The sequence below is a fragment of the Pogona vitticeps genome, chromosome 6 (genome assembly GCF_051106095.1).
Source record: "Pogona vitticeps strain Pit_001003342236 chromosome 6, PviZW2.1, whole genome shotgun sequence".
Taxonomy (NCBI): domain Eukaryota; kingdom Metazoa; phylum Chordata; class Lepidosauria; order Squamata; family Agamidae; genus Pogona; species Pogona vitticeps.
The window spans coordinates 107,919,446-107,934,009 of NC_135788.1; the positions used below are offsets into that span (position 1 = coordinate 107,919,446).

The following is a 14,564-nucleotide window of genomic DNA, read 5'->3' on the forward strand; positions in this document are numbered from 1 at the left end:
AGTAACTAATCAAAACCAGTGATGGCTAGTGACCAATAAGCCCTGGGATAGTGGGGTATAGGGCAGGGTCACCAGAACTAGAGCCGGCAACATCAATTATGCTCCCCATCCTGCTGTGTTGCAAGACCTTGAACCTCCCCATGCCACTGACTAGGAGGGATGTTGGGGGTCAGGTAGATCAAACTCAGCAGTACACCACTCCAGATCAAAACATGTGAGGGAAATACACAACATATTTCTGTTTTCTGAGCAGCAGTTTGAGGTTTTCTTGGTTTTTTTTTTTTTAAATAACAGAACTTTACAGTTTACAGTAATAAGTGTGTGGGTGTATGTAAGACATCCTTTAACACAGATGGACAAAATCCGGGGCTAGGCGACATGTGTCCCTCTAGATGTTGTACTTCAACTCCCGTCTTTCTTAGCCAGCATAATCAATACTGAGAAATGATAATAATTGCAGTCCCCTGACATATAAAAGACCACAAGTTGCCACTTTAAAAAAAAACATGATTATACGGATGTTCAAGGTGATTAAATGAGACAAGGGTAACACCTAGTAAAGTACTTAAACTTTCAGTCAGCCCTGTCAGCAAGAATTGTTAATGTATTCTTGAAGGCTTTCATGGCCGGGATCCGATGGTTGTTTCTTGACTGGCCCTTGAAGGTTGACAGGAGTCATTGCTGTGCAAACAATTATTACCAAGAAGCCCACTCAAGCTCACTCTCTGCTGCTAACTATATCCTTAATTAGAAGCTTCTCTGGGGGGCCTTTCAGATCATCTCTGCTGTATTTAGGCTGCAATGTGACTTACCCATGAGTAGACTTGCCCGGGCTTGTGCTGCTGGAAAGTTAATTATAAACTGTTTTCCCCCACTTTCTGTCTCTGTTTCCTGTTTAGCATTGCTGGGGAATTTCCTAGATCATTTCTCCATGATTAATCAATTCCATTTTCTTACCTGGAATAGGTTTCTCATTGTTTCTTTCTTTACTGCAAAACCTGGCTCATTTCCAATACAAAGAGCCAGAGTAGGGGATTAGTGATAGGAAACGTTAAAAAAAAAATGAGTCATGCATTGGGAATAGATTCCAACCTTGGCATGGATTCTCATTAAAAAAAATGAATGGATAGTAGGTGAGAATTTCAGGCTGAATGTGGGGGAAAGAGCTTGTGTGAATATAGTGAGAGATACTTAAAGGCAGTAAGGGGGGGCTTTTAGAAACAGCTTTGTAGAAGCTACAAACAATCAGGAATTCCATGGAGGCAAATGCATGGAATTCTGTGCAGGTCAAACAGCCCTGGATTTGACTTTGGGTGGTTTCTTGACTGCCCCTTTAAGGCAAGGTGAAGAAAATATGTTTTAAAACTTTTTATAACTGATGTAGTGTATCCGTGATCTCTTTTTTTCACTTCCTCTGCACTCTTCTGAGCAGGGGAAGTGATTCATTTGCCAATATCCTCCAGTGGCTTACTTATTAAGCCACTTCACAAATATGGGCAAAATGAAAGAGGAAGGCTTGCAGTCGATCAATTCCAGTGCTGGAATAGATCCAAAGCAGAGCAATTCTATCTGCATCAGGAAAAGAGAAGCCACTTGACAGAGGCCAGAAAGTTATGGGTAGGAATGTTCTAGGGATGAGCTGGTGTGCTCTAGCGGATCACCATGTTTAAGAGCACAGCAGCCCATCCCTGCAGTGCTTGAAACACCAGGCTAAACACTCTTTGTAGTCAGCCTCATAGTTTAAAAATCCACATAAAAAGCTTATAATTAACTTCCTAATGACACAATCTTACGCAAATCTATTGAGACATTAAGTCCTGTCACAGTCTACATATAGGAGAAGAAAGGACTTTCTAAAAGGCATCCTCAAATTTTATGACAAAAGGAAGTTTAGTCATATTTTATAAACTCTTTAAAAATGTGGCTTGTTCTTAACCTTCTATACATAGCATGTAGGCTAAGGGTTGGCACCCCCAACACGACTACCAGAAGCCACGTGGGTCTCTTGCAACGTTTGTGTAGAAGACAGTTTGGCCAGAGCTTTGGAACATTTCTTAATTGGACTACAAAGCCTAGAACCCATGAGGGATTCTGGGAATTGTAATCCAAACAAAAGGAATATTGCAAAGCTCTGTATCTTCCATATCTGAAGGCTGGCTATACCACCAGGGAGAACAGAATTAAGAGGGTGGGGAGTGCCATTGCTTAAGTACTCATGCTAGTTCGTGGATTCTGGGAGTTGTAATAAAGAACATACCAACATCTCAGTTTGTTCAGGCAACAGATAACAGCGAATCACTAGATATGTTTTGCATTAATTCTGAATTTTTATTTCCAGGGATGGAGGAAAGGCGACTTGTGGGACTTTCTCTCTCATCTGCTAGGACAACATGGGTTCGAAATGAGTTGCTATGCCTAGTTACAGCTGACCCATTCATCTAGTTGCTAAACGGTGCATCAACACTTGATGAAATGGGTCTACTCCAAAAAGGCACAACCACTGGATCGAGGCCTTGGACTGCTTTGGGGACTAGATGCCCCCTGACTTCAGTGTGCAAGTCCTGTTTGATGCTCTGCCTCAGGTAGCAAGATGCTTCAGGTGAGCCCTGGACTGAAGCATTGTGCCTGGTTGCAATTATGAGGAAGAGCAAGCCTTTGGCTGATGTGGAATAGAACCTCTTAAGAACTGACACATGGTGGGCAAAAGTAGACTCCACCCTCGTAATGCGTCAATTGTATGAGGAATGTGGCCACGATCACTCAACCTTTTAAGCAGAAATATAGACCATGCCAGACAGCTCACTGTATGAAACAGTGTTTTCTGTCTTGTCCTCATCGGTTTCCTCTCCTCCCATCCCTTTGTTAATTTCTCTGTTCTTGCTTTTCTCCCTTTTTGCTGTGAAATAATGTGGTAGGATTTCAAAAAGATGAAGATACATAGTGAGAGGGAAACAGCAATAAAATCTCCCCTTTCTCAGACTTCGGAAAAGTAAGATCTTGGCTAAATGGCTGAATCGGAGTGGGCTGGATCAGGCTAAATTGGGTTGCTTAAGATCATGTGGAAGTGCTGTGTGCCAACTGGCGTGATCTTTGCATCCACATGGCATACACACCTCAAGATACCCTTTTTTGGCCTGCACCCCCTTTAAAAGGAAAGGAACAGAACAATACCCTCCTGCCCCCTCCCTCTGGTGGGAAGCTTTCTTTGTTTCTCCCCTGAAAAATTAATTTAAAATAAAAACAATTACTGTTATTTGATTATAAAAATTAGGGGGAGGATTTCTATGAAACTTCACACTTTCTCTGCAATCTATACTTGAACCCACAAGCAAGTTTACATTTGTTTCTGAGTAGTCCGGCCTTTCTCACCAGATTATTCATAAACATGTCCAAATCCACTTATAAATCCAAACATTGTTGTTTAGTCATTAAGTCATGTCCAACTCTTCGTGACTCCATGGACCAGAGCACACCAGGCCCTCCTGTCTTCCACTGCTTCTCGGAGTTGGGTCAAATTCATGTTGGTCACTTCGATGACACTGTCCATCCATCTCGTCCTCTGTCATCCCCTTCTCCTCTTGCCTTCACACTTTCCCAACATCAGGGTCTTTTCCAGGGAGTCTTCTCTTTTCATGAGATGGCCAAAGTATTGCAGCCTCAGCTTCAGGATCTGTCCTTCCAGTGAGCACTCAGGGTTGATTTCCTTCAAAATGGATAGGTTTGTTCTGCTTGCAGTCCAGGGGACTCTCAAGAGCCTCCTCCAGCACCACAATTCAAAAGCATCAGTTATTCAGCAGTCAGCTTTCTTTATGGTCCAGCTCTCCCTTCCGTACATCATTACAGGGAAAACCATAGCTTATACTATTCGGACTTTTGTTGGCCAAAACATAGTCCAAACATAGGCTGCAGAAAAAAATATGACATGTCATAGGACTCTTCCCTCTAATAATAATGTGCCATCAAGTCATTTTTGACTTTTCAAGGCTTTCCAGGTAGAGAATACTCAGAAGTGGTTTACTACTCTCTTCTTTTGGGGTCATCCTGGGACTGAGTAGCCTTCCCAGGGCTACACAGGCTGACTCAACTCACAGGGGACACAGTGGGAATCAACCTCTCAACCTCAGACTCCTTAGCCAGACACTTAAACCACAGAGCTATCTATCCAGCGAGCTTATTTTTCTAATGGCATACATCCATTTGATGGTGCCCACAACCTTTTTTATTTGATGTCCCCCCCCTTTTTTTTTGGAGAGAAGTGGACACCATCGTTGTTTTGTATAGTAGGGGAGACCATCCAGTTTTCTTTAGAGCCAAGTGAGGATGTGAACATAGATTTTCCTAGTCTCAATTTAGGACTGTAATTACTACAATGAATTGCATAATCTCTCTACATACCACCCCTACTAGAACTTTGGAAATGCACCGGGAGTGTTTTTTTTAAAAGTGATTTTAAAAAGAGAGAGAGAAAAACAGCCAGCTTACTGTGCACATTTTATCCAGAAATTCTGGCGCTGTCTTATAATCTTTATCTTCAAAGTCAGCTGTTTTACAGTCACAAACTTGAGAAACCTTTATAATGTGTGAAAGATGCTACTTCATCCCTCTTCAGCACACATACCCATCACCGAATTACAGTCGCTCACATGATAGCAAACAGGAAAAGGGTTGAGTTCCGTCAAACGGATGTATGACATACTGTGTTCCCCCAAAATTACGACAGGGTCTTATATTAATTTTTGCTCCAAAAAAACCCCGCAGTAGGGCTTATTTTCATGGGATGTTTTATTTTTTCATGTACAACAGTCTACATTTATTCAAATACAGTCATATCATCTTCTGGTCGCTGCTCAATGGTGGAGGGCTGGGTTTCACTTAACTAGGGCTTATTTTGGGGGTAGAGCTTTTATTACGAGCATCCTGAAAAATCCTACTAGGGCTCATTTTCAGGTTAGGTCTTATTTTCGGGGAAACAGGGTAGAAACAGCAGGTGTATCCTATCTGGGCTGATTTACCAGATCTTGCCAAGCAGCTTGGGGACAGCCTGTCTGACTGGGAACTTCCATACTGATCTCAGCATTTCAGGCATCATTGTGCACCCAACCAACTTACTACAAAATCCAGCCAATTCCTTCTCTTTTTTGTTAGTATGTAATTTTGGAGAAGAAAACATGTCTGGCCCTTGTGCTATTGTCCCCAACACATCTAAGTGTTCTACTCAAGGACCTCAAGAGCTGCAATACAGTATATGGTCTTACTACAGTACCTTACACAGCTGCCCAATAGATAGAAATTTAGTAGGTGAAACTTTTCCTAGTGTAGAGACAATATGGAGGAAATGTTTCTCCAAGGAAACAAATAATGCAGGAAATGCTCTGGGATTGGAAAAGTCAGAGTCACATTATTTTCCATTGACTGGATGCCAATGCAAATCAGCTTGGAGTTTTTGCCCCAAACCTCTTGTGTTTCCTTCCACTGCTGGGGCTGAGCTGATGGGGAGGAATTTGTAGCACTTGTATTTGAAGCCATTCCAGCCAGCTACAGCAGCAGCAGAGAGAGACAGACCAGGGAGGGGATGAGGACTGGCTGCCTTTTGAATCCTCTCATTCTCACATTTGGTGACTGGCTTTGCTTGTTTCCCTCTTCTTTTTCTGTTCTGTTCTGTTCTTCCTTTTTTTTTTAAAGGCTTGTCGTCCTAATGCTAAGGCAGCCATAGGACCAAAGAGAGCAAGAGAGAAAATGAGGAATCAGCAGAGAAAGACAAGGAAGTTTTCAGTCAGCCTTATTTCCAGCTTGTTGAGGTAGTTCTGCTGTGTACTTCCTGCAAATCTGGATGGCTGCAGCAGAGCCACCTTAACAAGCTGGAAACAAGATTGGTTGAAAATTTCTTCATCTCTTTGAAACAATTCCTCTTTCATTGGTCACCTAGCATGAGGACAGCAAGCCTTAGAAAGAAAGAAAGAAAGAAAGAAAGAAAGAAAGAAAGAAAGAAAGAAAGAAAGAAAGAAAGAAAGAAAGAAAGAAAGAAAGAAAGAAAGAAAGAAAGAAAGAAAGAAAGAAAGAAAGAAAGTGGATGGATGGATGGATGGAAGAGGGAAACAAGCAAGCACAGGCAACACATGTGGGTAGAAGAGAATTCAAATGGTTAACAAGCTGCAAAAAAGATTGATTTTGTCCCCTTTCTCTGCTGAGTCCTGTGCGGTTGGCTGAAGTGAATTAACCTAGGAAACCTGACTTCCCAGGTGCTACTTCACAACAGATCCATTTTCATTTTTCCCACTGTGTGGTTGTATACTGAGTCTGAACCAGCCAAAGACAGGAGGAACATAGTACTGCAAACTAGCCATGTTTTTTTTTTTGGGGGGGGAGTTCTGGGATTTGTAGTCCAAAAACGTTTGCAATGCCTTTAAATTATCCCATGTGAATGCAAAAAAGAAAAAAAAAGTAAGGCTACACAAGAGCAAAGAAAGTAGGACTGAGACATTGAGAGACACAGAGAGAGACCCGACTTACCATCTGACTGAGCACATCTTAGATGATCAATAAATATTTTAATTGGTCCATGAATAGATTAAATCTGAATCTGTTTTGTCTAATGGGTTAAAAAGGACAAAAAAAATTGAAATATTAAAATTTCCTATGTTTGCAAGAGGTGGATGTGTGTATGGCATGGTAGGCCTCTCCTTATGAGAGACTTCTTATCTACGTGGGAAAGAAGGTGGCATGCTTATTTTCCACCAATGCTTTCTGTCCTCAGATTTTTATAATTTCTTATCTTAGAAATAATTAACTTGTCTTAGTGCTGCGGATTAATCAGTGGTGCCTTTTGTGTTGATTATCATGTTTTTAAAACTCATGAATCTAACCAGTTAATCTACTTCAGGAGTTAATTTGTCTCCTCCTTTACGACCTGTTATCACCCAATGCTTCTTATTTGACCTGCCGTTAAGGTGACCCGTTGCCGTTAAAGGTGTTATCTGTCTTCTGTTTGTCTCCAGTTAGATGTTTCACAATCCTTAAGGTGAGAAGTTTTCCCACCCCTAGTAATTCTTATGTACATTACAAGGATGTAACTTTCAAAATGGAAAGGCCAGATGTAAAGATTGTTCCTGCCAGTGAAGGCTGCTGGGCTATTTGACAAAGAGGGTGATGGATGGGGGGCGGGGGGAGAGGATTCCATAGCCATCCCAAGATTTTTTATTTATTTATTTATTTATTTATTTTGCTGCCTGCAATAGAGCAGTACATCTTGACCCCTGCTAAGTCAAATTGTACCCAAATCTGGTTAGTTTTGGATTCAAGGCAGATAATCCCCGGCCTGCACTAAAAAACATTGTAATATCTAACGTATTTCAGAATTTGACCAAAGTAACGTTTATTTTAATTACACCTTCCAGAATCCTCAGATTATTCCCTAGACCAGTGATTCCCAACCTTGGATAACCCAGGTGTTCTTGAACTGCAATTCCCAGAAATCCCAGCCAGCACAGCTAGTGGTGAAGGCTTCTGGGTGTTGCAGTCTCAGAACATCTGGGGACCCTAGGTTAGGAACCGTTGTCCCAGATAGTATAAAACCAGATGCTGAAGAAATTACTTTTTTGGGACAACAACAACCATAATCCCTGAATCATCATTGTCTGTGGCTGCAGGATCCTGGGAACTGGAGTTCGGAAAAGACACTTTCCCAAGCTCTATTAATAATGTCACGATGGGCACCATCTGTAGCCTGAAGTGGTTGCCTCACTCTACCTAAAGGTAGGGCTGGCCCTTGCTGTGTCGTAGCAACATAGGGATGTGCCTTGTAGGAGATCGCTTTAGCACATGACTGTCTACAGCAGAGGTGACCAACCGGGTGCTCAGTCATTTTTAGAATACTCGAGAGTAATCCCCATAAGCCTCAGTGAATATAAGCTAATTGTCACGGGTGGCGGTGGCAGACCATGCAGACCAAAATATCAGGAAACCACCTGATATTTAACCATGTCTGCCATGACTGGGAGTGAAAACTCCCCAAAGTTACAGACAGGAGTCTTTTCCTAGCTCTACCTGGGGATCTTGACTGAACCTGAGATCCTTTGAAAGCAACGTGCATCGCTTCTCTTTCAGCAGTGTTTGGTCAGCGACTCAAGAGGACAAAACGGCCCCGTGCACATTGAAGTACGGCTTTTTGCATGCATGAATACAGGACGTGGATGCCAAGAGTGGAGAGATGTGCAAGTTCAGAAAGATTAAGGAATGTAGGGCAGAGGTCAGAACGGTTCCTGGAGAGTGGCCAGGATGCTGAGGCAATCCTGCCTTCTCCACCCCCTCCTCTAATCCCCGCTTCCTCTCCCTCTCCCTCTTTCTCTCCCTCCTCCAGCTCTGCTTTGCTCCTGTATTCCCCAGGTTACATCATCCTTTCCTGTCGGCAGCATGAAAGCCCTGTGGAATGATAATATTTAGACTTTGGCCTGCTCGTGACCCTATGTTAGGGTGCTGAAGCTGCGATAGGTACCCCGTGACTCATACTTAGGACCCAGAGAGAGTGTGTGGAGAAGCAGGGGAGGGGGAGAGAGGGAGAAGGATGAGGGCAGAATCAAAGCTAGGGGAAGGCCATCTACCTCTGCCCTGGAGGGAGCTTGTGTATATATACCAGTGTGCCTGTGAGCCGGGAACAAACCTGAGGTGAGGCAGCTGAAAGGGAAAAGGAAGGATCCTCCTTTAATCTGGATATGTGAACAAAAACCCACCCACAAATCCAATAAGAATCATTTTCAGCAGCTGGATTGTATTCCTTCTGGATTCAGCGCACGTGGTGCTTTCTACGTAGACTTAGAAAAAGCGAGTCCCAGTGGAATAGGAATCCAGGAGTTTTAGGCGCTTCTCCCAAGAAAAGACTAGTGCAGCCTGCCAGACCAAAAACTGAGAACTAGAACCTTGAGTCCATTCCTGATTTTCTTCCTGCACTGAACTTCTCCCTGCCATCCAGCCTTCCTTATCTCTTGGGCTGATATTTGAGCCATGATGGCCATTTCTGCCCCTCTCTGGCACTATAGCTGCCACTTCCTTCTCGTCTGCCTGATTTTTCTTTCTGCCTTGGCCCCCACTGTTTCTGCTCTCCCTCTTCCAAATTCCAACCCCCTCTATCAGTTTGATGGGCAGGTCCGGCTTCGCCACCTCTACACGGCGGATGAGCAAACGCACCTCCACCTGGAGATCACACCGGATGGCGCCGTGCGTGGTTCCAGATACCAGAACCCCTTCAGTAAGTATTTGGTAATCCCTCTTGGGAATCATTCAAAGCGGTTCGGGTTGGAGATATATCTGTGAGTCAGGGTGGCACAGAATATCCCCAGATTTCTTGGGGAAGAATTAGATGCAAACGGACAACACACCTTTCATTTCCGCAGATGTTGATAGTCCTGTGTGTGTGGAGCAGCACATCTTTTGGACATGGTCATCTATGCTGTCAAAGCAAAGCAAGAAAGGATCAGTCATAGCCAGCTAGGGTATAGAAAGAAGAAGCTGTGGCTTCTTTGTATGCAGCTGTACTGGGAGCTTTAGAATTATATAGCCTGGTGGTTTACACATCTGGCTGCAGAGCCAGAGGTTGGGAGTTTGATTTCCCACTGTGTCTCCTAGGAAAAGAGTCAGCCTGTGTTGTCTTGGGCAATCTGCACAGTCCCTGGGCTGCCCCTAGAAGAAGGGACTGTTCAACCACTTCTGAGTACTGTATTCTCTCCTGGAAAACTCTAAAAAGGACTACTGGATTAACCTTGAGTCTTGGGTTCTTCTCTCTCACTCTCTCTTCTTTTCTGGGTATCTTTCAGGTTTGATGGAGATCAAAGCTGTGAAGCCAGGAGTTATTCGCATGCAGGCCAAGAAGACCTCCAGGTTTCTCTGCATGAAACCCAGTGGACATCTGTATGGCTCAGTAAGTTCAATTTTCTGTGTGTTTTGTGGATAACAAAGTAACAAATGAGAAAAATCAGCTCATTTATCTGATCTTCAGGTCTTAAAGGGATAAATGTTTCAGAGCCATTCCACACTTTAGGTGACAAAACTGTTTGCTACTTAATGTAGCTGCAGTTAATTTTTCTCTCTGATTTGTGCTCATCTGCGTTTGCAAATACAGGCCTTTCTGAAAACAGTGTTACATGGAAGTGCTTCTTCTTATATAGTTCAAAGATGGAAAGGGCTTTCCAAGTTTGGTAGATTAGGTAGGGACATTCAAAAGGCAAAACACCTAGTCTCTCCTGGGAGTAAACTAGATGTTTGTTGGGAGATCCATTAGTGAGTCTCCCCTGTGGGCTAAACAAAAAAAAATTGATTTCATGCATTTCTGCTATTGTTGCAGCACTCCAGGTGCATTACACAAGCCTCTAAAACTCTCCAGAACTAACAAAGGACAAAATCATTTATTACCATGGGCTGCACATATTTTGAGTTAATCACTCAGTCAAATTCCTGGAACAAGATAACTGAAATTCCTTGACAAGAGCCGACAATTTACACAAATTGTTCTTAATTTGAATAATTTTCTTTATACAAGTATGAACAAGGAGCTATGCAGATCACAGCATATCAACCCGACGAGTCATTTTTTTTAGCTTCTAAAACGAGAAGAGCTTCATAGCACACTATCAGACCACTCTTCTTGCTCATAATGGCTAGATATTTTATTTTTAAAAATAAAATAAAATAAAAATTTGATTTTCTGGGTGCTGGGTTACTGCATGGAAAGACTTAGTAGATGGTTAGAAAATAAATAATGGCAATACATTTATAATAAATACATTACATTCTAATCCGGAACCAAATGTTGAGATCATGCAGGGCCATTAAAAATTGTGGCACATACAATATACAACTGTTTGCCAAAGAAAACAAGTTCATAAGCAGGCAGATGGGGTGAAGGGAATTAACATATTTATTTGAACGTTACAAATTCTATTCTGCCCATTTCTGCAACTCTTACTGATCTTAGATTGATTTGTTGGTATAAAGAATGCACACACCCATGAGATATGCCTACAGCTCCATGTGGTATTGTAAAATCATCGTTTCATTTTACAATGGCTGAACACAGAATAACTCAATTCCCTTGAACCTGTTTCTGCCATTTGAGATTTCTAGATTGTTTTCCTGGAAGTCTGGAAACCATCCAGTGGGTAAAAAGTGAACTGAAGCAGATTTCAGCCAAATGCTAGGAGGAAGGTTTTAGCAGGAAGAGTTGTTTGACAATGAGACAGCCTACCCTTCGGAGGTGTTTAAACAGATGTTGGATGATCATCTGCTAGGGATGTAGTGAATTGGATTAGATTGTTCTGAAGGCCCTTCTAAAGCTGTATCATTCTACAGTTCTGGAATAGGAACTAGAGTCAGACAGATACCTGTTTTAAAATTAGAAGACATCCTCTCACTTGAATTACTTCTTTCCCCAGCTCTCCTACTCTGACGAGGCATGTAACTTCCGGGAGAAAGTTCTCCGTGACGGCTACAACCTCTATTATTCAGAAAAGTACAACATTCCGGTCAGCCTCAGCAATCCAGGGATCCTGGGCCAGAGTCGCCAGTTACCCCCCTTCTCCCAGTTCCTACCGCTAGTCAACAAGATCCCCCTTGAACCCGTGTTTGTAGACTACGACTTCTATGAACAGACACTGGATGTTGAATCAGAGGACCCCATGAGCATTTTGGGCCAAAACCCTGGCTTCATGAGCCCAAGCTATATCTTCTGATAATCCGGGAGACTTTGGTGGATGAAAGGGTATACGGTATATGAGTCTTATCCGTAGGGTACAGATACCTGTCTTCCATGGCTGTAGAACAAAATGCAGTGTTTGGGACAGGAGGAGAAGAAAGAAGACTTGTTTTGCTTGGTGCATGGACTTTAATGACTGATATCCTTATAGTACATCTTGGACTTTGGCATCCTGAACCTGCCATAGCTGCATCCTAGTTGATGGATGACAGATGTACTAGTTACGTGCTTCAAGTGACATATGTAGAAAAGTCTACTAGCAATGGGGGGAAAAAAGATTCTTGGGGGCTGGGTTTGAATGTTGCTTGCTTTTTTATGTTATATGTGTTAATCTTGTCAGCCTTTCCCCCCAAGGTTTTATTTGTATTTTTCCTATCTATTTAAATAACTTATTTATTATCTATTGATTTATATATTGAACTGCTGGCTAGCTCAGTGGCTTAGGTCTTTGGCTGTGGAGCCAGAGGTTGGGAGTTCAATTCCCCCACTGGGCCTCCTTGATAGAAGCTGGACTTGATGATCCATTGGGTCCCTTCCAGCCCTGCAGTTCTAAGATTATTATAATTTATTTATTGAAAGAATCTGAAAATAACTTGGTGGGTTGGGGGGGGGGGGTTGAGAGAAGTGACATGAAAAATCTCTTTGCTGGCAAATAATTTATATGTTATTTATATATGCTGTAAATATGTAAGTGTATTATATTTCATGTGCATTGTATTTTCTCCATATTTATTTCCATTCCTGGAGAGGACATGGCGATGCAGTTTTACGTCTCTATCACAAATATGTTCATTATGATCTTGTAATGTAGATTTTCCTTGCATGGTCCTTTCCCTCTTTCCTGAAAAGGAGCAAAGCACTGCCAAAATGGACCTAAAATAGCAATTTGTACATCAGAACAGATCACTGGAGTAAAAAAAATAATTCTGAGCCTACCATTAGCAGTCTTTCTAGAACGGCTGGCACATGCAGCGAATAAGGACCTGCACTGTATTTGGGTCTCCCAGTAGAAGATAAAATATAAGAAGTAATTGATTAGTTTCCAGAAAGATTTATACTGATTAGATTCACAGTTCGCATTGCTTTTAAAAAGGGATGGAGAAAAGTGATGATCTCCAGGCATCGCTGGATGACAAGTCCTATCATCCCTCATCACTGGCTATGCTAGGTAGCACTGTGGGAATCTGGAGGCCCACAAGAGCTGGAGGATTGCATGTCCCTCATCTCTTCTTTACTGATGCCAGGGCTCCTCTGTGCCAAACCAGCAGCACCCCCAGAAACTCCATTCTGTGTAGGAGATGGTTCATAGAAAGGGTACTTATGTTAATCACATTTGTTTAAATGCTCCAGTATCGTATTTTAATTAAACTATGCCTTTGGTGCTGATAGAAAGGTTTAGAGCAGCACACTGCCTTCAAAGCATTTCTCAGCACTGGGATTGCTTAATGTTACTGGTTTAACAGTTTTTATGACAAACTTTTCTTTTTAGTATCTTGTTCCCTCTTTGGTTTTTTTAAATTTACAATGAACAGTGTCAATGGTATAAGAGTGGACTACATGTCGAGATATGTATTTCTAGAATGGACACTAATAAAAAACAATTTTCAAAAAATAGAGCCGGTGGTGATTTGAAAGTATAAACCATAATAAAATGGTCTTCGGAATCCGGGAGATGGTCTGATTAAACCCAACTTTCATTTAGTTTAAGTACCAACTGGCTTCTTGGTGAATAGCTGTGGTACCATCAAAACAAGTTCTACAGCAAGAACTCAACGATCTTCCTTCACACCTGATCCAGACTTAATAGCAAAGTGAACGTGGGAGAAGGTGATCGGAAACTGGGTACATCTTGTATGTTCAAATACTGTACCTTGGATTCAAATACCACCTCCACTGCCTAGAGGTGAAATGAGAGTCAGTTCAGATGAGCAAGTCTAAATCTTCCTGACCTTGCCCCATTAAGATGATATGAAAAGAGAGAGGAGAAGCCTAGAATGACACACAGGGTGAACTTTAGGTAAAAATTGACAACTGCCATTGGCCAATGATTCCATATGAGTGTAGAGTGCTGTCATTCTTCCTCAGTCTTGCTTAGAAGGATTCCTTGCACAGGGTTGGACTACACGTTCCATCACTCCCAGTCAATACGGCCAAGTTTGGGTGAGGGAGGATGCTCTGTCCTTTGGACTCTCTTTTTTGAATTTAAACTTATTCAATAAGGTACTTCTCTCTCTCTTTCCCTTTCAAGGTGCTAATTCACAAACCAGCCAGTCAGAATTCAGCACACAAAAATTTCTGCTTAACGCTATTGGTTTCAATAGTCTTGGGGAAGCAAATTCTAACGTTCTCTACAATTCAGTGGTCCCCAGCCTTGGGCCTCCAGATGTTCTTCAACTACAATTCCCAGAAGCCTTCACCACCACCTCTGCTGGTCAGGATTTCTGGGAGTTGAAGTCCAAGAACATCTGGAGGCCCAAGGATGGGAACCACTGCTCTACATGACTGCAAATGCCCACCAGCTAAAGCTAGGTAGCATATTAACTGTTCACAAAACCTAGAAAAGCTTCCTGTTTCTAAAAATCCAACTTGCAAAATCTGGTGGTTGTGTTGCCAGGGATATTCTGGGAGCAGAGTAGGGGGGAAAAAGGTAATGTTTCTAAATTCTGACCACTTGTTCATCCTAGGTGATGACAGAGGATGCTGAGCTTGCTAGATAGAATGTTAATTCTGCGTCATCTCACTTCTGCCTCGGAGGCGGTAAAGAATGCGTATCATCCTGATTAATCACAGAGAAGGTGGCTGGGTAGCTCAGTGGTTTAGGTAT

At 42.3% G+C, this 14,564-nt stretch overlaps 1 protein-coding gene across 1 annotated transcript; it reads left to right on the forward strand.

Moving 5' to 3' along the window:
* Positions 1-7,249: 7,249 nt before the first annotated feature.
* FGF21 (fibroblast growth factor 21) lies at positions 7,250-12,905 on the forward strand. The gene is made up of 3 exons (XM_020792917.3): positions 7,250-9,241; positions 9,807-9,910; positions 11,421-12,905. Exons 1-3 carry the CDS (start codon positions 8,998-9,000, stop codon positions 11,715-11,717), a joined length of 645 nt encoding a protein of 214 aa, XP_020648576.3. The 5' UTR covers positions 7,250-8,997; the 3' UTR covers positions 11,718-12,905.
* The last annotated feature ends 1,659 nt before the right edge of the window (positions 12,906-14,564 follow it).